Consider the following 26,252-nt stretch of genomic DNA (forward strand, 5'->3'; position numbering starts at 1 on the left):
TAATGACCAAACCTACTCCTGAAAGCGGTTTTATGCACATCCTCGGCTCTAATCCGGATTTGATGGTAGCCACACTTAAGATCTATCTTGCTGAAAATCACGGCTCCATGTAACGCATCAAGCAAATCATCAATCCGACCCATCGGATATCTGTGCTTAACAGTGATATTATTCAATGCTCTGTAATCTATATAGAGGCGAAACGTATCATCCTTTTTCTTCTTTAATATCACTGGCGAAGCAAAAGGTGAGAAACTTGGTTGAATCTGCCCCAACTTGAGGTATTCTTCCAGTTGTCTACGCACCTCCGCCTCTTCAGCAAAACTCATTCTATAGGGAGGTCTATTTACAGGTTCAACCCCCGAGATCAGTTCAATCTTATGTTGAACTTTCCGCTCTGGAGGTAACCCATAAGGTAGTTCATCCCTAAAACATTGAGAGAACTCCTCTGTTATAAGATTAGCCAGCTTGGCCATCTCACCACTTTGCATAACATCAGTGCTAGCCGAAGACTCATCAACCGGCTCTATCGATGCTGTGCAAAGGAATAAAAACTCTACTTGAGCTTTTTTGATTTCCATCACGGAAACCAACGGTCCCTGAGGTATATTATCCACTGACTAAAAGAGGTCCCGTACTCGTTGACGAATCACGTTCCTGCAGCAAAGGTGCGTCGATCCTACGCCTTCGCAGACGAACGTCCACGTCACGAGTGCTGTAGCGCCCAGGCCATCACCTTCCCGTGGCTTCATATTTATCTGGTCAGCCACCCAGTACCGATGTCGAAGGACTACCAGCCGCTGCCTTACGTGACCCCCAACCTCCAATCACGAAACAAAAGCCTTGTGCGTCGTAGATAACGTCCCAATTCGTCAAAGGCCCGTATGAGATCTCCGTCAAGATAGTCTACGCCAAACGATACGTAGGCCAATTTGTCCGTCGTCACCACGTTACACCAACTGTCAGTCCGTCGATTAGGCGCTGAGGTCGTTCGACAATCCCACTTCCATCTCGTTCGTAGCCTCGGCTCTGATACCAAATAATAAAGACTCTATCTCTACTGAAAGAAACTCTATTCCTTCTGTTGACACAGATCACGGGCGATGGCATCTGTATTTTCCTCCCAGCCTACTCTCGTAGATCACATGTGTTTTGATTAATTCGTTCTTTTTTTGTTACACCGTCAATCAACCAGGATCTCTGTAAGCTAGGCCTTAGCACTCAGAACTACCTAGTCAATGCCATTTCACCCTCACCTAGGACCTTGGCAGTTAACTGATAAAGACTCTATCTCTACTGAAAGAAACTCTATTCCTTCTGTTGACACAGATCACGGGCGATGGCATCTGTATTTTCCTCCCAGCCTACTCTCGTAGATCACATGTGTTCTGATTAATTCGTTCTTTTCTTTTCCTCATGCATATCCACGAGACCCTCATTTCCCTAGATAGTTCCCCTTGCCAAATGTCGTCATTTTAGCCTTTCCACTTGGTGCACCTTTTACCCCTCTCTTGGGGCACATTTAAAACCACTTGCCCCTTGGTATTATTGCACATTTAGGTGCACCTAGGCCTTAGCACTCAGAACTACCTAGTCAATGCCATTTCACCCTCACCTAGGACCTTGCCAGTTACTTCTCTTGACCATTTCATTTACGCACATTAACTATTACAAAAGTTGGTCATCTAAGAGAAAATGCCCACCGATCTTTCCGAGGTCATGCTATCTCGGCTAGACCATAACAGCAGAGGAGGAGGTCGCCATCGCTCCTCTCCCACACACGTGTTGGCCATCAAGAACACACACACACTTTTTTTTAGTGAAATCTTTTATTTCTGCGTGGGAAACCTCAAAAAGAGGTGAAAACCCACCAATAAGTACAAGGTGAAAATTTACAAGTAAAACCTTAGAGAGGAAAACTCATGAGGCAACCAAGTAAAAAAATACATATCAGTTGGAGGAGAATCCAACAAAATATCATCCATTTTCAAATTATTGGCCTGTAAAAACTGATGCAAGGGAGTGACAGTGCCATCAATAAAACAGAGTTAATTTTTCCCCTTGTGATTCTTCTTAAGATAAGTGGGTAGCCGAAACTTCTGAACCACAAGGTCAAAAATCTGCTGCAACCAAGGATGAAAGGACTCCAAAGAAAAAGGAACATCTGGATCGGAAGCTGAGAGGCTCGGTAAAGGATCATGCATCTCAACAAGCTTCTCAGTGAAAGGAACATGAAACTTCACAGTAATATCTGCATCCTCAAAAATAGTATCTGGAGCTAAAGGAGACTGTAGATGGTCTTCTAGTGGTTGCATATCATCAGAATGGTGCAGCATTGAAGAAGAATCAGACAGATCTACTTCATGTTAGAATTATAGATATAATTCAGCAGTGACCAATGTAATATAATAAGCTACTTAGGGGCACTTTTCCCTCTTTTAGAGGTTTTTCCCCCTAACTGCAGTTAGTTCACTAACTATGGTTAGTGACTACTAAGGTTTTGTCACTAGGACAAAACCTTATCCTTTGTACTCTTTTCATTCTATTTAATTGCAACTACGTCTTCAGCTTCCAAGCTTCCTACTCTCTCACTCCCTCTTGCTCTCACTCACTCCCTTTCCTTCATTTGGTATCAGAGCGGGTTCAAGTCCCTCGGGCTCCCTGCTCCCTGTGTGGCACCCCTAAGCCTCACGTTGTCAGCTTGCTCCAACCTGTCCGTACAGTCCGTACGACTGTACAAAATCCTGACGTACGTCGTCCGTACAGATCTGCTCGCCGTACAGTTTTGCCTGCCGTACAGCTCCGGTACAGCCTACGTACTGCTTCCGTACAAGTCGACATACCACGTCCGTACGTTTCGAAAAAGGCGTCCGTACATCTCCGTACAGGCGTCCGTGCATCTCCATACAGGCGTCTGTGCATCTCCGTACAGGCGTCCGTACATCTCCGTACACTGACCGTACAGTGCCGTACAGGGTGTCGTGTCTGTCGCAGGAGCATCGGTACACTCCACCGTACTGCCGTACACACTGACCGTACACAGTTCGTACAGTCTGTCCTTGCAGATCTGCACCAGTCGCTGTCAGCCTCGGGTGTTCTTTGACAGGCTCATTCTTCAGAAAACTACAGTGTGGTGCAGTTGTTTTGGAGTAAATTTGGGGCATTTTGTAGATTGCAGACATTGCAATCATTGTGCAAGTTTGGAGCTATATCAAGAGCGAAATTGCAGATCTAGTCTGAAATTTGGGGCTTTTGTTCAGAAATTACAGATTTGGGGCTTTTTTGTAATTTTGCCCCTTTCTGGCTGCAATTTCTAGCCACAAATTGGGGCTTTTGTGTTGGGAGAGCATTTTTTTGGAGTATTCAGTACATACTGCCTTTCTTGGAGTGTTTGGAACACTTTTGGCAGATTTTGGAGAGTGTTTGATGCTTGGACAGATTTCTGACAGCTCAAGTACAGAAATCTAAGTTGCATATACAGCCCGTGCTTGGCTGTGTTTTTGGGAGTTGTGCATTTTATTCCCAGTAAGGGAATTCAGCTTAGTATCTGCTTCAATCTCTTTCTCAGATATGGCCCATCAAAATCAGAATGAGTTCCAGTTCGGTGGTCTTTCACAGGAAGACAAGTTGGATGGTACCAACTACTCCCTCTGGAGTTTCATGGTACGTAATATTCTGATTTCTCGCAATTTATGGGATTATGTCAATGGGGATGAAATCCGACCAGCAGATATTGCACCTGCTACCCCTCCTCAGCAAGGAGGTGGAAGAGGTCGTGCACAGGGTGCAGCTGCAAGACAAGTTGTTGGTGCAGCTACAGTCAATACTCCAAAACAGAAGAGATGGGATTTACGAGATGCCTTAGCCTTGTCATGCATCTCTCTTTCAGTGAAAAGATCAATCATTCCGCATATCCGGTCGTGTAAGACCTCCAGGGCAGCGTGGGATATTTTGGAAAGCATGTATGCAGCACGGAATGATGCCAGAGTATCTTTCTTAAAAAGAGAGTTGAGCAATACACATATGGAGGAGGGTGACTCCATGTCAGTCCACCTCACAAAGCTACAGGATCTCAGAGAGCAGTTGTTAAACATAGATGAAATTATTCCTGATTCAGAGATGATTACAACCACTCTGAATTCTCTTCCTGAATCTTATCTCAGCTTTCACACTTCGCTGAATTTATCATTGAGGGGGGGTGCAAATCCTCTCTCTTTTCATGAGTTGATAGGACTTCTGCTTCAGGAAGAGCAGACCAGGAAAAATTTGGCTTCACGTGCAGGTGAACAAGCCATGCTCTCAAAATTTAAATCAAAAACAAAGGGACAGGCAAAGACAACAGCAAATCAGCCTTCCAGTGGGTCAGGACAGCCTTCACAAAAGGCTAAAAGTGATGCAAGTAAGCCCAAAAAGAAGGGTTTTTGTCACTACTGCAAAAAGCCAGGTCATCACATAGCAGAATGCAGGAAAAGGATTGCAAAAGAAAAGAAAAACAGCTCAGGAATGGCTGTTTCAGATTCAGCCCCTTGTGCATCTGACAGTGGGGATGCTGCAGCCAACTTTGTTGGTCAAGATTATGCCTTTTTATCTTGCGTTTCTGATTCTAGGTTGGCTGTTCCAGATGCTCGGGATAGTACAGCCTCTTGCAGTGATGATACATATGCATTTTTGACTTGCAGCTTTGACTCTTCTACAGATGCATCTGCTTTCAGTGTTAATGAAACACTGAACACATGGTATTTTGACAGCGGTGCATCCAAGCACATCACTTCGAGGAAGTGTCTTTTTACTTCCTTGCATCCACCTCCTGTTGGTAAGAAAGTCACTTGTGCCAACAACTCCTCATATTCAGTACGTGGCACAGGAGAAGTTGAGCTCATTGCAATTGATGGCTCAATTTTCAGACTTTCTGATGTCTTATATGTGCCTGGCATAACCAAAAATCTCCTTTCAGTGTCCACTCTTAACAGAGGGGGATTTCAGGTCATCTTTGAGGATGACAAATGTGCTGTCCGAGACAGGGAAGCTAACTATGCCTTAATGTTATCTGGTACTCTGCTGCGTGGCCTTTTTCAGCTTGATATTTTTGAGAAAAGAGCAGCTCATGCTTTGGCAATTTCTACCCCTACAGTTGCCATGCAAAATGCAGAATTATGGCATGCCAGATATGGCCACATGCATTACAACAGCTTAATGACACTTCAGAAATTTTCAATGGTTGATGCATTGCCACCTCTTGAGATACCTCCTCCACATGCCTGTGAAGGGTGCATTTTAGGTAAAATGCATAGATTTCCCTTCAAGAAGGATGGTTCAGTTAAAGCTGTTCGCAAATTGCAGCTTATACACAGTGATGTCTGTGGTCCCATGAGGACTCCGTCATTGGGTGGTCATCTCTACTTTGTCACATTTATTGATGACTACTCCAATTTTACTTGGGTTTATGGGCTGAAAAAGAAATCTGAAGTGTTCACAGTGTTTAAACACTTTTCAGCCATGGTTGAAAATGAAACCGGGCTCAAGATACAGACATTACGCACGGATAGAGGTGGGGAATACCTATCTGCAGAATTTGATGCTTTCCTCAAACAAAAGGGTATTGTGCATCAGCTCACAGTCAGGCTGACCCCTCAGCAAAATGGCAAAGCTGAGAGGAAAAATAGAACCCTCATGGAGATGGACAGATGTATGCTGAAAAGCAAAAACATGCCTCATAAATTCTGGTTAGAGGGTTTGATGTGTGCCAATTACATTTTGAACAGGGCTCCCACTAAGGCTTTAAAAACAAAAACTCCTTTTGAGGTCTGGAATGACAGGAAGCCTTCAGTGGATCACTTCCGAGTCTTTGGATGCCTTGCCTATGCACATGTGCCAGTTGAATTTAGGCACAAATTGTCAGATAAAGCCATCAAATGCATATTTGTTGGATATAGTGCAGAAAGCAAGGGGTATCGTCTCTACAATCCTGCTACACGCAAAATCATTGTAAGTAGAGATGTGATATTTTCTGAAAATTCAGCTCACACTCAGGCTGATTTTCAAATGCCTTCATCTTCAGAGGATGTCTTTCAAGGGTTGCTACCCATTGCTTTGGGTTCCCCTGCTGATTTTTCTGATCCAAATCAGAATTTACAGCAACCTTCAAATGCTTCACTTCCGCCACAGGATGTCTTGCCTCCTCCACAGGCAGTGGAACAAGTGGTACAGCAAGAAATTGCAGACATACATGCAGCAAAAACAGTCCCAAACTGGCTGTTACAAACTCTCAGGGAGAGTAAACTTGATGCTCCGTTACCTGGCAGGACTTGCAGTGCAGCAAGGCACATGGAAGGTGCTAATTCAGTGGAATCAGCATATGCGGGTACTCTCCTTGATGAGGAGGAGCCTGCCACATTTGAAGAAGCAAAAGGTAATGTGCATTGGATGAATGCCATGCACGATGAGTTGCAGTCCATTGCAAAAAATCAGACTTGGGATGTTGTGGACTTGCCACAGGGTAAACATGCTATTGGCACACGATGGGTATTTAAAGTCAAACGGAAGCCAGATGGCTCCATTGACAGATATAAAGCCAGGCTGGTTGCTAAAGGCTATGCTCAGAAAAAGGGCATAGATTATGAGGAGACTTTTGCTCCTACATCCCGGATGACCACCATCCGATCAGTAATTGCAATGGCTGCACATTTTGAGTGGAATGTTCATCAGTTGGACATAAAAACAGCCTTCTTGAATGGGGACTTGCTGGAAGAGGTGTATGTCAAACCACCTCCGGGCTTTGAAATTACAGCAAATGCACTTCAAGTATGCAAGCTTAATAAAGCTTTATATGGGCTGAAACAGGCCCCTCGTGCATGGTATGCCAAAATACATGCCTTTTTTACCAGCAAGGGGCTGCACAATAGTCCTACTGAGAGCACCCTCTACATCAAGATGGATGGGGGGGAAATCTTAGTCATCCTTCTTTATGTTGATGACTTACTGCTCACAGGGTCCAATGAAGAAAAAATTGCAGATTTCAAAGCTGATTTGCAGACCAACTTTGACATGTCAGATTTGGGGCTGCTTCACTTTTATTTGGGGATCCAGTTCTCTCATGAGAGACGTGGCACTGTTATGTCTCAGTCCAAGTATGTTCAGAAACTCTTGGACAGATTTAACATGCAAGAGTGTAAGCCCATATCTACTCCTATGGAACCAGGGCTGAAACTCACAATGCATGATGCAGGAGAATCAATTGATGCCACACTTTACAGTCAAGCTGTTGGATGCCTCATATATCTCTGCAATACTAGGCCTGATATTCAGTTTGCAGTATCTCAGGTGAGCAGGTACATGCACAGCCCCAAAACTATGCATTGGCAGGCAGTTAAGCGCATCTTCCGTTATTTGCAGGGCACCAAGTCTTTTGGCTTACTATTTCCCAGGGGGGGTGACTTGCAGATGCATGCCTACAGTGATTCAGATTGGGCTGGTGATTATGACACTAGGCAGTCCACTAGTGGCAATTGTTTCTTTTTGGGAAAATCTTGCATTTCATGGCTGAGCAAGAAACAATCTACAGTGGCTACCTCATCATGTGAAGCTGAGTACAGGGCAGCTTTCACAGCAATAGTTGAATGTGTCTGGGTGAGACGTTTATTTGCTGATCTTCATCTGTCTTTGGAGGGTCCTTCTCCAATTCTCACTGATAGTCAGAGTGCCATTGCAGTGGCAAAGAATCCAGTGTTTCATGCTCGCACGAAGCACATTGAGGTTCACTATCACTACGTCAGAGAGAAGTTGCATGCAGGAGAGATCAGTATGATCTTTGTGTCCACACATGACAACGTTGCAGATATTTTCACCAAAGCGCTACCACGTGAGAAGTTTGAGGCATTTCGCAATGCCCTAAACTTATATCCGTTTGGTGATTGATCAGCCTTGTACATGACATTGGCACTGCAGGGGGGTGTTAGAATTATAGATATAATTCAGCAGTGACCAATGTAATATAATAAGCTACTTAGGGGCACTTTTCCCTCTTTTAGAGGTTTTTCCCCCTAACTGCAGTTAGTTCACTAACTATGGTTAAGGTTTTGTCACTAGGACAAAACCTTATCCTTTGTACTCTTTTCATTCTATTTAATTGCAACTACGTCTTCAGCTTCCAAGCTTCCTACTCTCTCACTCCCTCTTGCTCTCACTCACTCCCTTTCCTTCACTTCAGGCATCGAAGCAGCAACAAGAACCGGATCACAAGGAACCTGTAAATCTGAAACTGTAGGAAGAGGATCCGGAACTGATAAAAAAGCAAAAGGATTCGAATCTTAAACCATCAGAGATGCCTGAACTTTCTTCCAGACTTTAGAAGATCTGAAATGCTTGACATCCGGTGTACTGGAAGAAGGAACAGGAACCACAAGAACTAGAGCAGGAGGAACAGAACTCATCGGAGCAGAAGTAACAGAACAAAAGAAGGGCATGCTCGAGCAAAATGTTCCAATTGGCGACATTTATAGCATGCATTAGGAAAAGAGGCAAAGCGGAGAGGAATCCGGAGGGGATGAGACAATCCAAAATCCACATCCAGAGATGAAGGTATCAACTGCTCCATATCCCAAAGAACACAGACCCGGATATCTCTATTAGCTACCAAGAAATCCTGCTTAGGAATAAAAAGAACTTGGCCTAGCAGAGCTGCAAGAGAAGGAACATGCTGGAGTAGCGGGACCGGCAAGTCTTTAAGAGTCACCCAAACAGGACAGAAGTGGAGAAGGGGATCAAAAAGAGGATCCCAAGGCATAGCAACTGCAAAGTGACCTGCTCCATGAACTCCACCCAAAGTAAGCAAATGGAAAATAGTGTCCATAGAGGCACAATGAGAATAGTCTATAGAATAGACTATTTAGAAAAATCAGAAGCAGTGGGAAAACACCTCTAAAGAAGATACATCCAAGTCATCCTCACAACAAGCATCATACATAGATTGTTGTAAGGAGCACGCGCGCACACACAACCTCAAAAGAGGTAAAAACCCACCAATAAGTACAAGGAAAATTTTTCTTACAAGTAAAACCTCAGAGCAAAAGTCATGAGGTAGCCAAGTAAAAAGTGACATATCAAGCTGGAAGAGGATCAAACACAGCATCCTCCAGCTTCAAATTGTTGCTCTATAAAAACTGATGCAGTAATGAAACCACACCATCAATAAAAACAAGCTGTTTTTTGCCCTTGTGATTCTTCTTGATATAGGCTGGTACCCAAAATTTTTGAATCAGATATACTCCTGCATCCCGGACAGAAGAAAACTCTGGCGCAGGCATCAAAGGCTGAGAAGCTGAATCAACATCTGTATCTTCCGATGAAAAAGGTGCATCTGATAAAGCAGGGTTTAACATTTGAGCTTCATTCTGAGGATCAACCTGAGTAAGAGCAGGGGCAGCATCCTGAGAGAGAGCATGCATATCATCCTTTAAAATGCCCTCTGCAAGGGGTACATCCATATTCTGAGTAGAAGGAAACTGATGGTGCTCTACAAGGGTGCAATCCTGAGCTTCGTCAGCAAGAGGAAGATTTGCTTGTGATTTATCAACCTTCCTCTAGTAGTGCTTCGGAGCAGTAGAAGGCTTCGCCAAAGAAGCCATAGTAGAAACCGGAGGAGAAGGGAGAGTAACCTTGACAGCTGAAGAAGGAGCAGGAGGAGTGGGCTTGGATGTAGAAGGGCAATCACGTGCAAAATAACCAACCTGTCGGCACCGATAACATGCAGTGGGAAAAGATGCAAAATGCAGCCTGATGCGCATCGGATGGGCAAATCCCAAATCAAGATCCAGAGTAGATGGCACGGGCTGCGCCATATCCCACAAAATGCAAAGACGAATATCACGAGAGGCTTGCAAGAACTCCTGTCTCGGAACATGAAGAGGCCTTCCCAAAAAAGCTGCAAGAGTTGAAAGATGCTGAAGAAGAGGCACAGGCAGCGCTTTGAGAGTAATCCAAACTGGACAGTGAGTCAGAAGGGTAGCAGAAGGATCGAAAAGTGGATCCCAGGGCATGACATAAGCAAAGAAACTAGCCCCAGGACCACCAGCACGACTGACTAGCCGCTGCACCACATCAGTCGAAGAAGCGTGGGCATAATAAAATCCTTTGCCTAGAAAGACAAAGGATGAAATACAATCCGAACCCATTGCAGCTTCAGCCCAACGACGAAGTTGAGCGGCAGAAAGAACCTTGCCCATAAAGTAGAGACAGACTCCAAACTGCTGAGTGTGTCAAAGACCTGAAACCAGAAGGGCAGAGTCGAAAGAGCAAACAAACGGGGAACCTGATGAAGGAACATCTGTGACAGAGGCAGAGCATAACTGATGCAGAAGATCCAGCTGCAGGGAAGAAGAAGGGCCATCTGCCGATTTGAAAGAGGATGAAGAAGGCAAAACACCGCATTTCCGTCGAATGAAGACTCGAGCAGGAGGAACAAAGGAAGCAAAAAAAACAAAAGATGGTTCGGGAGTTTGTACGGGCTGTATGGGCGGGGAAAGGTGTATGGGTTTTGCAGGTACGGGTTGCACGGGCGGGGAAATCTATACGAAGGGCTAAACCGAGGCTGGGTAGATAACTGCATGGGCCGGGGGGGCTGTACGGACTATACCGAATGCCGTGCAGCTGACGTGAGTTGTACGGATGGCAATGAAGGCTGCAAGGTGGAAGATGGGGGCTGTACGGGCAAAACGAGGGAGGGAACAGAGGGGGACGGAGGGTGGACTAGGGCTGCGCAGGCTCCAGAGCTCGCCATCGCACACTCCGGCACACACACACACACACACACTTTTTTTTTTTTGTGAAACCAATATACTTATATTATGAAACATTCATTTACATCTGGGCAAAGCTCAAAAGAGAGCCAAAGCCCTATCCATCTGAAGCAGTAAAAGAAAAGCTGAATACAAGAAACATCCAAATCTTCCTCATGTAAGGCATCATATAAAGACTGCCGCAATGAGGCTCGGAAGAACTCATATGGATGCCGAAGGGGAGAATTCAGATATGCTTGATTGTGCTGCAGCCAAAGGGTCCATAAGGCCCAAGAACTGATCCAGTGGAAGAAAAGAGAATACTGTGACAAAGAAGCTGATAGTTTTCCATACATCCAGAAAAACCTGTAGAACCTGTGTGCTGGAAATCTGAGAGATAAGAAATAGGAGATTCTGTCTAGAAGGTCTCTGGAATATGAACAAAACCACAGTAAATGCGGAATACTCTCAGATGAAAGGTGACATCTTGGACAAATAGGTGAAGCTATCCGTCTTTGAGCCAATTTCACCCCTACTAGAAGAATACCAACAATACATCTCCATAAAAAGAGTCGTTTCTTCAATGGCATTTTCAACTTCCATATCAATTGCAATTTTCCTTTCCACCAGGCTAATGACTTGTTCATATGCCATAGAGAATTAGCATGATGGGCAATCCAGGGAGGAGGAGGTAATATCAATCGATAAGCCTGTATAGAAGTCAATAAATGCAAAGGCCTTGAGGATATGCTTGTATTTGAAGACTGAAGGTGCCAATCTTGAAGCTTGTCTCTGACATTCAATGTCGGAATCGGAACCAGAGGGAGTAAGAGATCAGCAATAGCTTTCCAAATAGGTCTATGATGCATGCCCAGATTGTATTGTCGACATGCTACTGGAAAAGGGAGAATATTTCCTTGCATATCTACCACGTCATCAATGAACTGGATACCCATTTTCATAAGATTGTAAGCTCTGATGGGATGTTGAACAGCAAGGGGAGAGGAAAACACAGCACTCCAATGAATACTTTCCATTCTTAGTGAGGAAGCTATAGAAGCAGGATGGGGAGACCATTTGATGTGAGAGAGTACTTGCTTCTAGTCCCGAATCAAGGAATTAGAAAATGGACAACCAGGGATTTTACCTTGAAATTTGCCAAGTACTACTTCCGATGGATCAAGTAGCCAATGTCCATAAGCATGTGTGCTCATCTGTCGACACAAAATTGCCAACATAATAGACCAAGGCTGCTCTTGTTGAAAAAATGTCTTGAGCATAGTGATCTTTCTTGCCAACACATGAAATTGGATGTTTATTATATTCAAACCACCATGCATTCTTGGTGAGCAAAGTAAAGCTTTTTTATGAAGCTTAGTTAAAATCTCCATGGCTTGAGACATAAAGGAAGTGAGATCTCGAGATGACCAATGTAATAGAGGAAGGTAGAACTAGACATAAGCTAGAACAATAGACTGGACAATTCGAAGCCGTACATGCAGAGGCCAAGTGGAGATCTTCCAATATTCTAATTTGTCCTGAATTTTGTTTGACACCCACGACATTTGTTGTTTATTGCTGATTTTCCAGCCAATAGGATAACCCAAATGTCTTACTATATTTTCCGGATAAATAATCTGGCCTGGCCACAAGATAGCATGCCAGTCACAATGCTTGAGAGGCAAGAGTTTTGATTTCTGAAAATTGATTTTAAGACCAGCTGCCAACCCAAAATCCGAAAGGGTATCCATCAAGAGGCAAATCTCCAAAGGACTATTCTTTGGCATGAAGAATGAATCATCTGCATATGCCTGTGCAATGAAAGGTCGTGAACCAGAAATCTGAAGCCCCTCTAGCTGTCCAGTATCAACCATGTGATCCATACAAAGAAGCAAAGGATGTGAAGCAATGGTATAAAGCAGAGCACTGAGAGGGCATCCCTGTCGAACTGAACGTTCGAGAGTCTAAGACTCAGACAAGTGATTCCCTATAAAGCATTGTGCACGCGCGCGCGCACACACACACACACACACATTTTTTGGTAAAATCCAGTGTATTTATATTCTCATAAATTTACAAAATGGGAAGTCACACACACACACACACACACTGCACATGTGCACACACACACACTTTTTTTTGGTAATATCCAGTGCAGTATATTTATATGCTCATAAATCTACATGATGGGAGGTCTCCGAAATGGAGAGTATCCCAAAGATCAGAAACACGCACACTTTTTTTTTTTGTGAAACCAGTAACTATATTATTAACATGAGATCAATGTACATGATATTAGACTCCAAAAGAGAGCCTAATGGAAGAACTCAAAAACAGTCAGAAAACACTTCAAGGCTAGTCGCATCCAAGTCCCTCGCTATCATGTAAAGATTGCTTGAGGGACATTCTGAAGAAAATATATGCCTGAGGAAACTGTTGTCCCATCCTAGAATGCAATCTCTGTGTCCAAATAGTCCAGAGTACCCAAAAGCGAGTCCAGTGAAAGAAAAGGAGGAATGGAGACATCTGGGATGAGAAGCATCCAAACATCCAAAAGAGTTTCCCAAATTTGATAGAGGGAAACCGAAGCCGCAGCAAATGAGAAACATGAGTGATCAATAACCAAGAGTGCTAACAAGACCATAACAAATGGGGAACTGTCTCACGGTGATAAGAACAACGGGGACAGGAAGAGGAAGCAATGCAACGTGCTGCCAATTTCACCCCAATGGAAAAAGCTCCCATTATACATCTCCAAAAGAAAAGCCTCTGTTTCAATGGCAATTTGGCTTTCCAAATTTTCTTGAGTCGTGATTGCCACCAAGATAGAGGCCTATCCAAATTCCAAAGATTGTTGGCATGCTTATCAATCCATCGCGGTGGAAGAAGAAATCTGTAAACCATCGAGGAGGCCAGATTATGCATTTAAAGCGAACAGGTAACAGGGGATAAGGAAGTCAGATTCCAATCCAGCAATCTGTCCTGTACAAACAGTGGAGGAACAGGAACAAATGGCTGCAACATAGTTGTAAGTATTCTCCAAATGGGCCGATGATGCAGACCCAAGGGGAATGTCCTGCAAGCTTGTGGGAATGAAAGCACATAACCATGTTGATCCACAACATTTCCGATAAATCTTATGCCCAGTTTCATAAGATTATATGCTTTGATAGGCCCCTGTAAAGCGAGAGGCGATTCAAACACCTTGCTCCAATGGATACTTTCCAAGCGAAAAGAATTACCATGATTGGAAGAAGCACCTGTCCATTTAGCATAAGAGAGAATTCTCTTCCAATCATGAATAAAAGCAGTAGAGACAGGACAACCAGGAATTTTCCTTGAAATGTGGTCACGACTGCTTCCCAGTGATCTATAATCTAATGCCCATATGCATGGGACGTCATGTTTCCACACATAGCTGCTAACATAATAGCCCATGGCTGTTTTTGCTGAAAAAAATCAGCAATCATAGTGCTCTTTCTTGCCAGCATATGAAACTGAAGATTGAGAATATTCAGTCCCCCATGAGTCTTAGGAGAGCAAACAGCCTGCATGGGAAGAAGTCGCAATGCCTTTTTGTGAGATTTGCTTTTCCAAAATATCTCCATAGCCTGGGACATATAGGAAGCCAAATGCTTAAAAGACCAGGGAAGAAGAGGCAAATAAAATTGCACGTATGCCATAATGATAGACTGTACTATCCGAAGTCGAACATGTAGAGGCCAAGTGGACAAATGCCAGTATTCCAGCTTCTTGTTGATCTTTTGAAGCACCCATTTGAGCTGTTGTTGAGGGGTAATATTCGAGCCAATGGGATATCCTAGATGCCTCACAAGAGTGTGGGAAGGGAGGATGTGGCCTGGCCAGAGAAGTGCATGCCAATCAGCTTCTTTCAATGCTAAAAGATTGGATTTCTAAAAGTTAATATGCAGTCCAGCAGCTATGCCAAAATCATTCAGAGTATGCATCAAGTGAGAGAGGTCAGTTTGAGAATTCCTGGGCATGAAATATGAATCATCAGCATATGCCTGTGCAAGAAACGGCTGTGCCCCTGGAATTTGCAAGCCATGAAGCTGCCCTGTAGTTGTAAGATGGTCCATATGCAACAATAATGGATGAGTAGCAATGGCATATAGTAGCGAACTAAGAGGGCAACCTTGTCTCACTGAGCGGGTCATAGTCCATGCTCTTGACAACCCACCACCAAGCAAACACTGCACGGTGGCATGAGAATAGAGCCAGTAAATAATGTGGACTAGCCGAGGGCCAAATCCCAATTTATGCATAGTCTGAGAAATAAAATCCCAATGGACAGCATCAAATGCTTTAGCAATGTCGACTTGCAGAATGAGATTATCTTGTTTATAATATTTGGCATACTCAATTGCAAGATATTATCAGTAATCTGTCTTTTGGAAACAAACCCATACTGCCTAGGATGAAGTCCTGCTTGCAAGATAAATCGAACCCTGAGAACAATCATTTTGGCAATGAGTTTGTAAATGACTGGCATAAGAGATATGGATCGCCAATCAGCCATTGTCTCACACAACCTTTTTTTGGGGATCAATTTGACAAGGCCATGTTTCCAAGGAGGGAGAGATTGTTCTACCCAAGCATGATTGATCATAAGAAGCAGAGTGTTCTTGAGATCACCCCAAAATGCATGGAAGAATTCTACAGTCAATCCATCCCAACCAGGAGAGCTACCTTTACGTAAGTGACTCAGAGCATCATCCAGTTCATTAAGCATAAAGGGCTACTCCAGTGCACGAGCCCGTTCCGGGGACAATATGGGCTGAACATGCATCAGAAATTGAGACCTAGCTCCATTCACTTGCATTGAATGATCAGGCTGAGGAGAGAAGAGATGCTGGAAATGACTAGAGCATTTCGATTCCAATTCTGATTTGGATGTGGTCTAGGTGCCATCATCTTGCCTGATTCTGCAAATATCCTCCTTTCGCCTATCCGCATGTAGGCTTTTAAAAAAAGCTTTGGAGGAGCAGCCCTCATCCAAAAGGGGTTTCATGCGAGCTCGGATTTGCCACTTCTTTAATTTGCGAAGATCATTTTGATGGATGATGTGAACCGCATAAGCACAGGAATCCTGTTCAGAGGAGGTGAGCTGCCTATGAGAGCTGATTAAATCCATTTGTTGCTTATGAGATTGAGCCCATTTCAGCTTAAGCCTGAGGTTTCCCATGTAACTCCGTCCATAATCTTGAATGACAGCCTGCAAACGATGGGCAAGACTGATCCAGGCGAAATCCATGTCCTTCTGAGCGTGTGAAAGGAGGGGGCGGACAGCCACTCTCACTATGTTCTGAAATTGTTGATGCAGCAAATAAGCACCACTAACATGGAGCAGGCAACGACCAAAAAAAGGCATATCATCTGTCAGACGTGCTATAGATAATGTCAAGCATACTGGGAAGTGATCAGATAGCAAAAGGGAATGATCAACCCATAGTGCACATGTGAATCTAGCATACTGCTGAGCATGCAACAAATACCATCTGTCAAGTCGAGCCCAGTAATGAGTAAAGGCATTGTGATGGCATGCAAGAAAGAAAGCATATCTTCCCAATGTCGAAGCTCAGTGGGGATCATGTGAGAACGATGAGTGGTGTTGTCTTGGATGGCTGGCGAGTTATTAAAGTCTCCACACAAAAAGGCATTGGACAGCCAAGGATATTGTTTGAGGGAGGCCCACATTTGAGCTCTTGTCGCAGAAGTTTGAGAGGCATAAACAGATGCTATTTCATAAAGATCAGCTTGACAGATGCATTTGATCACCATCCATCGACCCTGGGGGTCATTGTAAGCAACTGTGGGCTGCATATCATGTTTCACCAGCATGCATACCCCCCAAAAGTTCATTGTACCAGCATAAAAGATGTCATAACCAGCATAATGGCCTTGCTGGCCAGCCAAGAAGTGTTGGTTGTGTTCTTGTAAAGAAACTACATCAGGGTGCATTCTATGTACATAGTGCCAAAAAAGTCTCCACTTATTGACATTGCAAAGACCTTGAACGTTGTATGAAATGCAAGTAATTGAAGTAGACATAGAAGGTATGTACAGCCGAGCCAAAAAGCATAGTGAAGGTGTAAGTTGTCAGGCCTCAGCCATGACATCGACATCCACTTGGCCTCCTAGATCAGTAGCTCTATAATCATCATCATTATCACATACAGGGATGCCCCTCTTGAGCACATCAACCCAGAGTTGAGAAGTGAGGCTATAAGCAGGGGTAGAGGCTTGACCAGGGTGGAAGTAGAGGCATCCCAATGGCGAGATTGTAACGGTCGTGGCTTGAGCGCAAATACCTTTTTGGGTTGCTGCCAGGTTCCCTGAGGAGTGGCATAAGATTCTGAAATTTCGCCCTTTCCTTATCCTTTTGCTTGGCTGGAACCTGAACCACATTTTCTTTGGGTGGGGCAGATTTAGATGCCATATCCCCCGACTTACTAGGCATAGCCTTAGGCCCCGGACCATAAGTTGAAGGGGAAATATTTTCTGGAGCAATAGTTGTAGATGGGAGCTGATGCAGGACTGTGGGACACTGTGAAGCTAGGTGGCCAAACTTGTGACATGTGAAGCAAGCACCTGCAAATACTACCCATTTCAAGTCAAAATATTTTTCGCCCAAGGGGACGTCCTCCACCTCTACCGCAATAGAGGGAGGGGTGGGGTGATCTGTATCCCAAAGAACACAAAACCGATTTCGATTACCCGAAGGACGGGGTGGGCATACAACTTGCCCCAAAGTAGCTGCTAGGCTTGGTAACTCAGCCCTCATATAGTCCGGAAAATCCACGACCTCAACCCATACAGGGCAGTGATGTCGAATGAGACCATGATAATCCTTATTTGGCGACCATGGCATGACATGGACCATTTGTCTGCCATAGAATAGAGGGGACATCTCCAATATTTGCTGACGATTCGAGGCATCCAAAAAGTGCACTTCATAAAAACCTCGAGAAGCAAAATATACTCCTTCAACAAAGCAACCTCCCAACAAAGCCTGAACCCACTGAGCTACATCATTTGCTGAAGGTAGCTTCCTTGGAAAGAAAATGATGACTGCTTGCTGAGAAAACTTTCGGAGAGGAGCGACCAAAGAGGGCAGCTTCAGCTTGTATTTAAGTGCCGGGGGAGGTTTGGCCCACTCCTTCCGACTGTGATGAAATTCATCCTTGAGCATGTCTAAAACATAGTGAGCATCTACAGAGGCTGAAGCAGAAAAATCAACTTGCTGCCTTTTGGAGTCCCGGGACAAGTCCTTCCGGGAATAGCTTTTGAGATGTTCCTCCATGAAGTTAAGCGGGGCAAGATTGATGAAGAGGCAGAGAGAACTAGAGCTGTACAGCAGGGTTTGAACAGAGCAAACAGCACGGGAGAAATAGGGAAAACAGTACGGACAATAAAGACTGTACGGACATTACGGAAAGACAGGAGTGTACAGATTGTACGGAGTGCTGACGGGACAGACAAAGGCTATACGGAACAAAATGAGTATGGCAGAGATGCTGACGGAGGGCAAGGGGGCTAGACTATACGGAGAGGCGGGAATGTACGGATGCACGGAGGGGCTTCAGAAGGGATCAGCGAAGGCGATGCACACACACACAACTGGAACGGGATTGTACGGGATTGCGCAGGAAGGAGCGGGCTTGTTCGTACGGCCGTACGACGGCACCTGTACGGCGACCGTACAGGTGTACGGACAGATGGGGGAGTTGTACACACACTTTTTTTTTTTGTGAAACCAGTAACTATATTATTAACATGAGATCAATGTACATGATATTAGACTTCAAAGAGTGCGTAATGGAAGAACTCAAAAACAGTCAGAAAACACACACTTTTTTTTTTTTTTTTTGGTGAAACCAGTAACTATATTATTAACATGAGATCAATGTACATGATATTAGACTCCAAAGAGAGCCTAATGGAAGAACTCAAAAACAGTCAGAAAACACTTCAAGGCTAGTTGCATCCAAGTCCCTCGCAGCATAGCTATCATGTAAAGATTGCTTGAGGGACATTCTGAAGAAAACATATGCCTGAGGAAACTGTTGTGCCATCCTAGAATGCAATCTCTGTGTCCAAATAGTCGAGAGTACCCAAAAGCGAGTCTAGTGAAAGAAAAGGAGAAATGGAGACATCTGGGATGAGAAGCATCCAAACATCCAGAAGAGTTTCTCAAATCTGATAGAGGGAAACCGAAGCCGCAGCAAATGAGAGACATGAGTGATCAATAATCGAGAGTGCTGACAAGACCATAACAAATGGGGAACTGTCTCACGGTGATAAGAACAACGGGGGCAGGAAGAGGAAGCAATGCGACGTGCTGCCAGTTTCACCCCAATGGAGAAGGCTCCCACTATACCTCTCCAAAAGAAAAGCCTCTATTTCAATGGCAATTTGGCTTTCCGAATTTTCTTGAGTCGTGATTGCCACCAAGATAGAGGCCTATCTAAATTCCAAAGATTGTTGGCATGCTTATCAATCCATGGAGGTGGAAGAAGAAATCTGTAGACCATCGAGGAGGCCAGATTATGCATTGAGAGCGAACAGGTAGCAAGGCATAAGGAAGTCAGATTCCAGTCCAGCAATCTGTCCTGTACAAACAGTGGAGGAACAGGAACAAATGGCTGCAACATAGTTGTAAGTATTCTCCAAATGGGCCGATGATGCAGACCCAAGGGGAATGTCCTGCAAGCTTGTGGGAATGAAAGCACATAATCATGATGATCCACAACATGTCTGACAAATCTTATGCCCAGTTTCATAAGATTATATGCTTTGATAGGCTCCTGTAAAGCGAGAGGTGATTCAAACACCTTGCTCCAATGGATACTTTCCAAGCGAAAAGAATTACCATGATTGGAAGAAGCACCTGTCCATTTAGCATAAGAGAGAATTCTCTTCCAATCATGAATAAAAGCAGTAGAGACAGGACAACCAGGAATTTTCCCCTGAAATGTGGTCATGACTGCTTCCCTGTGATCTGTAATCCAATGCCCATATGCATGGGACATCGTGTTTCCACACATAGCTGCTAACATAATAGCCCATGGCTGTTTTTGCTGAAAAAAATCAGCAATCATAGTGCTCTTTCTTGCCAGCATATGAAACTGAAGATTGAGAATATTTAGTCCCCCATGAGTCCTAGGAGAGCAAAGAGCCTGCATGGGAAGAAGTCGCAATGCCTTTTTGTGAGATTTGCTTTTCCAAAATATCTCCATAGCCTGGGACATATAGGAAGCCAAATGCTTAAAAGACCAGGGAAGAAGAGGCAAATAAAATTGCACGTATGCCATAATGATAGACTGTACTATCCGAAGTCGAACACGTAGAGGCCAAGTGGACAAATGCCAGTATTCTAGCTTCTTATTAATCTTTTGAAGCACCCATTTGAGCTGTTGTTGAGGGGTAATATTCGAGCCAATGGGATATCCTAGATGCCTCACAAGAGTGTGGGAAGGGAGGATGTGGCCAGGCCAGAGAAGTGCATGCCAATCAGCTTCTCTCAATGTCAGAAAACACACTTCTTTTTTTTTTTTTTTTTGGTAAATCCATGATTATATTATCAGCAAAATTTACATGAGGGTCTCAAAAAAGCAGAGAGCCTCAACAGGAAATCAAAAGCAAAGAAAAACTATTTCCAGGCATGACTGAGGAAGATCTCCTTGATGGCAAGCATCATAGATAGATTGCCGTAGGGAGAGTCTGAAATATTCATAAGATTGCAAGAACGGATTCCCAAAATATCGCATGTTGTGATCCTGCCATATGGTCCAAAAAGCCCAATATCTGACCCAGTTCAAAAGTAAAGAGTAATGGACCAGGGTTGCAGGAAGTCTGCCAAAAAGCCAAAAATGTTTCCCAAAAGGAGAGTTAGGGAAACGAAGGCGAAGCGACATGGAAATTTTGCATAGGAAGGTCTTAGTGCTGGAACACATCCAAAACAAATGAGGCACCGTTTCAGAAGGGGCCATGCATCGAAGACAAGAAGCAGATGCAATCCTTCGTTGAGCCAGAGTGACCCCCACGGATAAGGTTCTTGTAAGACAACGCCATAGGAAAAGCTTTTGCTTGATAGGCAATTTGCTTCTCCATAAATTGCGGAGATTCTTTCGCCACCAAGCAAGTGATTTTGCCATATGCCAAAGAGAATTAGCATGTAAGTGAATCCATGGTGACGGCTGGAGGAAAGAGTATGTCGTGCTAACCGTTAGGTTAGGAAGAGTAACAGGACGAGAATTGGAGCCCACCGGGTGTAACTGCCAATCATATAATCGGTCCCTGTTAGATAAAGGAGGGATGGGAAGAAAAGGCTGCAGTAATCCACTAGCCATGCATCAGAGGTCAGAAAACACACACACACACACTTTTTTTTATAGTGAAAACTTTTGATTGATTATATTACAAGAGTAGCGACCTCAAAATGAGGCAGCAGAAATTACATCAGCTGAAACTCTCAGTGTATACTAGATATACATCATTATCTATGGAGCGTTATTGTCCATAAAGTATAGAACGGTTAAAAAAATGATAAAGTATAGTCCGTCTGTCCATACTAGAAAATGATTGCTGCAGAGAACGCTTAAAAAAGCCAAACAAGGAAAATATAGGATCACCAAAGACTTTACAGCTCCTGTCTGTCCATAAACTCCAGAGTGCCCAATAGCGAACCCAAACAAAGAAAAGATGAAACTGTGGTCTGGGTGGATGAAAACCAAAGAGCCAGAAAGACTTCCCAAAAGGAATAGTCGAAAATCTTGCTCGCAGGCGCTGCCAAAGAAGATCAATGAACTCACGAGAATATGGACAAAACCATAATAAATGAGGCACAGTCTTCTGAGAAATCAAACATCTGTGGCAACAAGCAGGAGCAATGTGTCTATGAGCCAACAAATGTCGAGGTGGAAAAATGCTCAGAAGCACTCGCCAGAAGAAAACTTCTTGCTGAAGAGGAGCTTTGTAGGCTCAAAGACCACTTGGCTGGGCGATGCATTCGCCAAATAGAATTGCCTTTCTTTGAAACCCAAGGTTGAGGCAAAATGATTTTATGCAATGGAGGCACCATAATTTGAGATAGGCTCAAAGGGCGAGAAAAGGACCGTGTTGAAGTCAAAGTCCAATCCTCCAACCTATCCTGAAGTTCCAAAGGAGGAATCGGAACAAAAGGGGAAAGCATACAAGCAATTTGTTGCCACAAAGCACGATAATGAGAGCCCAAGCCATAGTGTGTAGCTGCCAGACAAAAAGGTAGCATAGAACCATCATCATGAATAACATTAGCAACAGAAGTGATGCCCTTAAAAGAAACAAAGTAGGAACGGCGAGGTTCTTGTAAAGCTAGTGGAGACTGAAAAACTGTCGACCAGTGAATGCTTTCAGCTCACAAAGAATTACCCAGCAAAGACTGTCGACCATGCCATTCCAAATGAGAAAGGACGTGCTTCCAATCAAGAAGCAAAATGGAGACCAAAGGGCAGCTAGGCAAAGTGCCATCGATGCGACCAAATAAGAAATCCTAGTAATATATTTGCCAATGACCAAAGGCAGAAATACTCATATGTGTGACCGTAGATCTAATCATAAGAGCCCAAGGCTGATTACCTTGTAGAAATTGCAGCAACATTTTTCCCCTGTGAGCAAGGATATGCATCTGGATATTCGTGATATTCAAACCACCATGCATCTTAGGAGAACAAAGCTGATGCACTGAAAGCAGCCTGAGACTTTTTCTGCCATGTTTGGAATGCTAGAAGATTTCCATAATGGCAAACATGAAAGAAGCAAGATCTGCCTTGGTGAACATGGTCAAAGGCAAATAAAGTTGAATATAAGCCACAAGGATGGACTGCACTATCCAAAGCCGAACATGCAAAGGCCAGGTTGCCAAATTCCAATACTCTAGCTTTTTCGAAAGCTTGACCATCACTCAATCAGTTTGTTAACAACGAGTGAGACCCCCCCTCCCCACACACACAAACATTCTCTCTCTCTCTCTCTCACTCTCACTCTCTCTCTCTCTCTCTCACTCTCACTCTCTCTCTCTCTCTCTCGCCCCACCAGCCGCTTTTGCCCAGATTTGTACTCTCATAGCAGGAGGCAGAGTCGATGGACAGGATTTCCAGTATTATTTTGGTTCTCAGACTCCGTGACACCTGGACTTGTATCTTTGCATTGGCATATTGTGCTCATCCCCCCCATTTTGCATCCGGGGGCGGTTTCCGTGCATCTAGTTTACTCTGTATTTAGGCTCAGATTTGACATTATGTACTTTCACTTGCATTATATTGCGTAGCACTTAGATGATATTCGACGATGCCTCTTCTTTGGGGCACGTTGATTTTGTGCTATCTTGTATGCAGAGTTCTTGATGTCCCATGGGCCCATTTTGGCCTCTAGTGGACAATAATACACTTTCTTTCTTTCTTTCTTTCTCTCTCTCTCTCTCTCTCTCTCTCTCTCTCTCTCTCTCTGCATGCCCCCCCCTCCCTGCGTGTGTGCATGGAGCATTAGGCCTCTTGACTCCTAGATTTATCACATAGAGCAAACAGGGGTTGACCGCAACAGGTCTAGGATACACCCCAAAGACACTAGTACTATTACAGGGATCCTAGAGGGGACTCGCACAGAGCATAGCTGACTCATGGATGATGCATGCTACGTTTATAGTGTAGTCCTGCTTCTATGTCAAATCATAGTAGACCTTTAGATGTGTACCGTGTAGTAGACTCCTCTATTTTCCATGTTAGGGGTGTTTTTTGTAATGTAACTAGACTAGGTCTCATAGATCTCTTTGGCCTTATGCAGGCGTTAACAAATCTCTCTCTCTCTCTCTCTCTCTCTCTCTCTCGCGCGCGCGCGCGCGTGTGCGTGCCCCTCCCCCCCCCCCTTCTTCTCACACCTAATTGACCATCCTCTTTGCTACCTTTGTTGCTCATACTTTTACTTCTCTTATGTTGAAACCTTCTTAAGCATGCCTATGTTTTGCTAGATGAGGTAACTTGCCCTTCATCACAGCTTATAGAACAGAAATTAAACAAATGCACCTGAATACTGTTAGGTTGCTCTATTTCTTGATATGGTTCCCTTATTTGGGGTATGTCGACTACAAAATGAGCCTAAGATTTTTTGAGTATCTTGCCCTTCATCACAGCTTATAGAAAAGAGGTTTAAACAAATTCACCTGAATACCATTAGGTTACTTTTTTCTTGCTATGGTCCCCTAAATTGGGCTACATCTACTACAAGAGTTAAGATGGACTTTACAAAGCTTGTTAACAGTGACTTCCATTTTTTCTTGTTTGACCAAGCTGTCTATATTGCTTGAAACCATTGCAGTTTGCTGATAATAAAGAGCTACAAACTGAGTGGAGGCAGGCAAAGAGAGCAAACAAATTGAAGCTTGCATCTTACATAAAGGAGAAGACTGGATATGTCATCAATCCTGATGCACTTTTTGATATACAAGTGAGCACACTAATAGTATGAACTATTAGTTGAGCCGATGCTTAGATTTCATGGCATGATAAATCCAAGGGTTATTATGTATGTTAAGATAATGTGGCATGCTTATTTTTGAGATTTTTTGAAGGTGAAACGTATCCATGAATACAAGCGGCAATTTATGAACATCTTAGGTTTAGTTTACCGCTACAAGAAGATGAAGGAGATGAGTCCTGAGGAACGTAAGGCAAAATATGTTTCTCGGGTTTGCATATTTGGAGGAAAAGCATTTGCGACCTATGTGCAAGCAAAACGCATTGTGAAGCTTATAGCCGATGTTGGCGCTACGGTCAATAATGACCCTGAAATTGGAGACTTGCTGAAGGTTAGTTCTTGCTCATTGGGACTCTTTGGCAAAAGTTGCAATACTGTGTTCTTCTATGGTGTTTTGTTGTGTCAGCTAACATGTCAGAGCCTAAAAAAGGAATGACTAACTTGTGTCAAGTTTCAGAAGAAAACCAATTCTGTTTTTGATAGATGGATTTCTTCCTCATTGTGAGATACGATTTTCTCCATGCATTGCACTGTATTTTCCGTAGATGCCTCATGTGATGAACTGCTGCAGGTAATATTTGTACCAGATTACAATGTAAGCGTTGCAGAAGTTTTGATCCCAGCTAGTGAGCTGTCACAGCACATCAGGTATTTCCAATGCAATCCTCCTCTTTCATAGCTCTTCCTTTTATGCCTTTTGATAGGAACACCTCTCTCTGTGCTACTTCTCTTACGTCTTTTGATGTAAAGAAAATCTTGAGCGCATGCTATTGGTTTATCTTTCATGGGCTGTGTATTACTTTTATACTGTGTTTATCTAAAGGCTAGACTGAACCATCTCCTGTAGCGGCAGCAAGATTTTGGATGTTCTCTAATTTTGTAATTTTATGTCATCTCAATTATAAAAGGAAACTTCTTCTGTTGTGAAACGTTACATAAGTTGGGAACATAAATTCCAGTGAATTCTTTGTAGGATTTAGGATGGACAAGCTCACTTTATTGAAAAGTTCAAATCCAAAATTGCAAATTTTCTTGAAGCTCTTTTGTGGCTGGGATATGCCAGGGCAACATTTGTATGGAGGTAGATGTGTTATGCCATACGTCTGCCGTCTGTGGACTGTTTTGCAGGCTTGTAGGGGGTTGCCATGGACTGATGGACTGATAGAAGCTGGCAGTAGCAAGCTTCTATAGGCCAGCTCTAGGGCCATTCAATTCCATATTTTGCTGGTCATGCTCTGACATGTCATCAATAGCCAAATCTTCAACTGTCATAATGTCACCTGAAGGAAGGAGACCCTAGTTTGACAGAAGGAGATTCAGAAGAAGCACATATATTATACAAACAGCTAGCATAGTGAATGGTTGTGAACATATATACTTGCAGGGTAGTAGAGCTTGTGAAAGCATGTATGCTCTTCACATTCAACTTAAATGCGGGCATACATGCAATAACCTTTAGACATACAACATACATGTATGCATACTTGTCACAGCCTCCTTGTGTTGATAAGACAATTGTCATTTTATATCATGGCGACTACCGATTATATACTCGTCACCCTTCTTGTTGGGGTGCCTTCTAAGCAATAAGGATGAGTCATTTCTTTGCTTCTTGATAACTCTACACATTGTTTGAGCCGTGAGATTTTTTCACCTTCCAGGATAGTGATGGATTTGAGCTAGTGTGTATGGTGAATTGCTGACCACAAGCAGTTACCTAGTCTATTACAGTAGCACATAACGGCATTTTGCATCTGTAACTCTAGGAGTTTGGCAGAAAGTGCATGATCCGAGACCCAGTCCATTAAGTAGGTTGTGGACAGAAAGGTAGAAAATGGGAGTTTTCATAGGTGCAGCAGACTCAACCTTAGTTAAGTATCCTTTGATATGTAAGTATCTACCATTTGATTAGTGGTTAATCACTCAATAAATTAGGTGTCACATGTT

At 43.6% G+C, this 26,252-nt stretch overlaps 1 protein-coding gene across 2 annotated transcripts in view; it reads left to right on the forward strand.

The window, feature by feature from the left end:
* The window catches only part of LOC147901526 (alpha-1,4 glucan phosphorylase L isozyme, chloroplastic/amyloplastic-like), a 138,999-nt gene that overhangs the window by 80,251 nt on the left and 32,496 nt on the right, over positions 1 to 26,252 (forward strand). For both annotated transcript variants that reach the window (XM_087374334.1, XM_087374333.1), the window contains exons 10-12: positions 24,147 to 24,275; positions 24,400 to 24,636; positions 24,877 to 24,953. In XM_087374334.1, coding sequence (XP_087230460.1) covers positions 24,147 to 24,275; positions 24,400 to 24,636; positions 24,877 to 24,953 — 443 coding nt within the window. The remainder of the gene's footprint in view (positions 1 to 24,146; positions 24,276 to 24,399; positions 24,637 to 24,876; positions 24,954 to 26,252) is intronic.

This window comes from Dipteris shenzhenensis, chromosome 5 (genome assembly GCF_047967505.1).
Source record: "Dipteris shenzhenensis isolate YYH24624 ecotype China chromosome 5, Dip_SZ_1.0, whole genome shotgun sequence".
NCBI lineage: Eukaryota > Viridiplantae > Streptophyta > Polypodiopsida > Gleicheniales > Dipteridaceae > Dipteris > Dipteris shenzhenensis.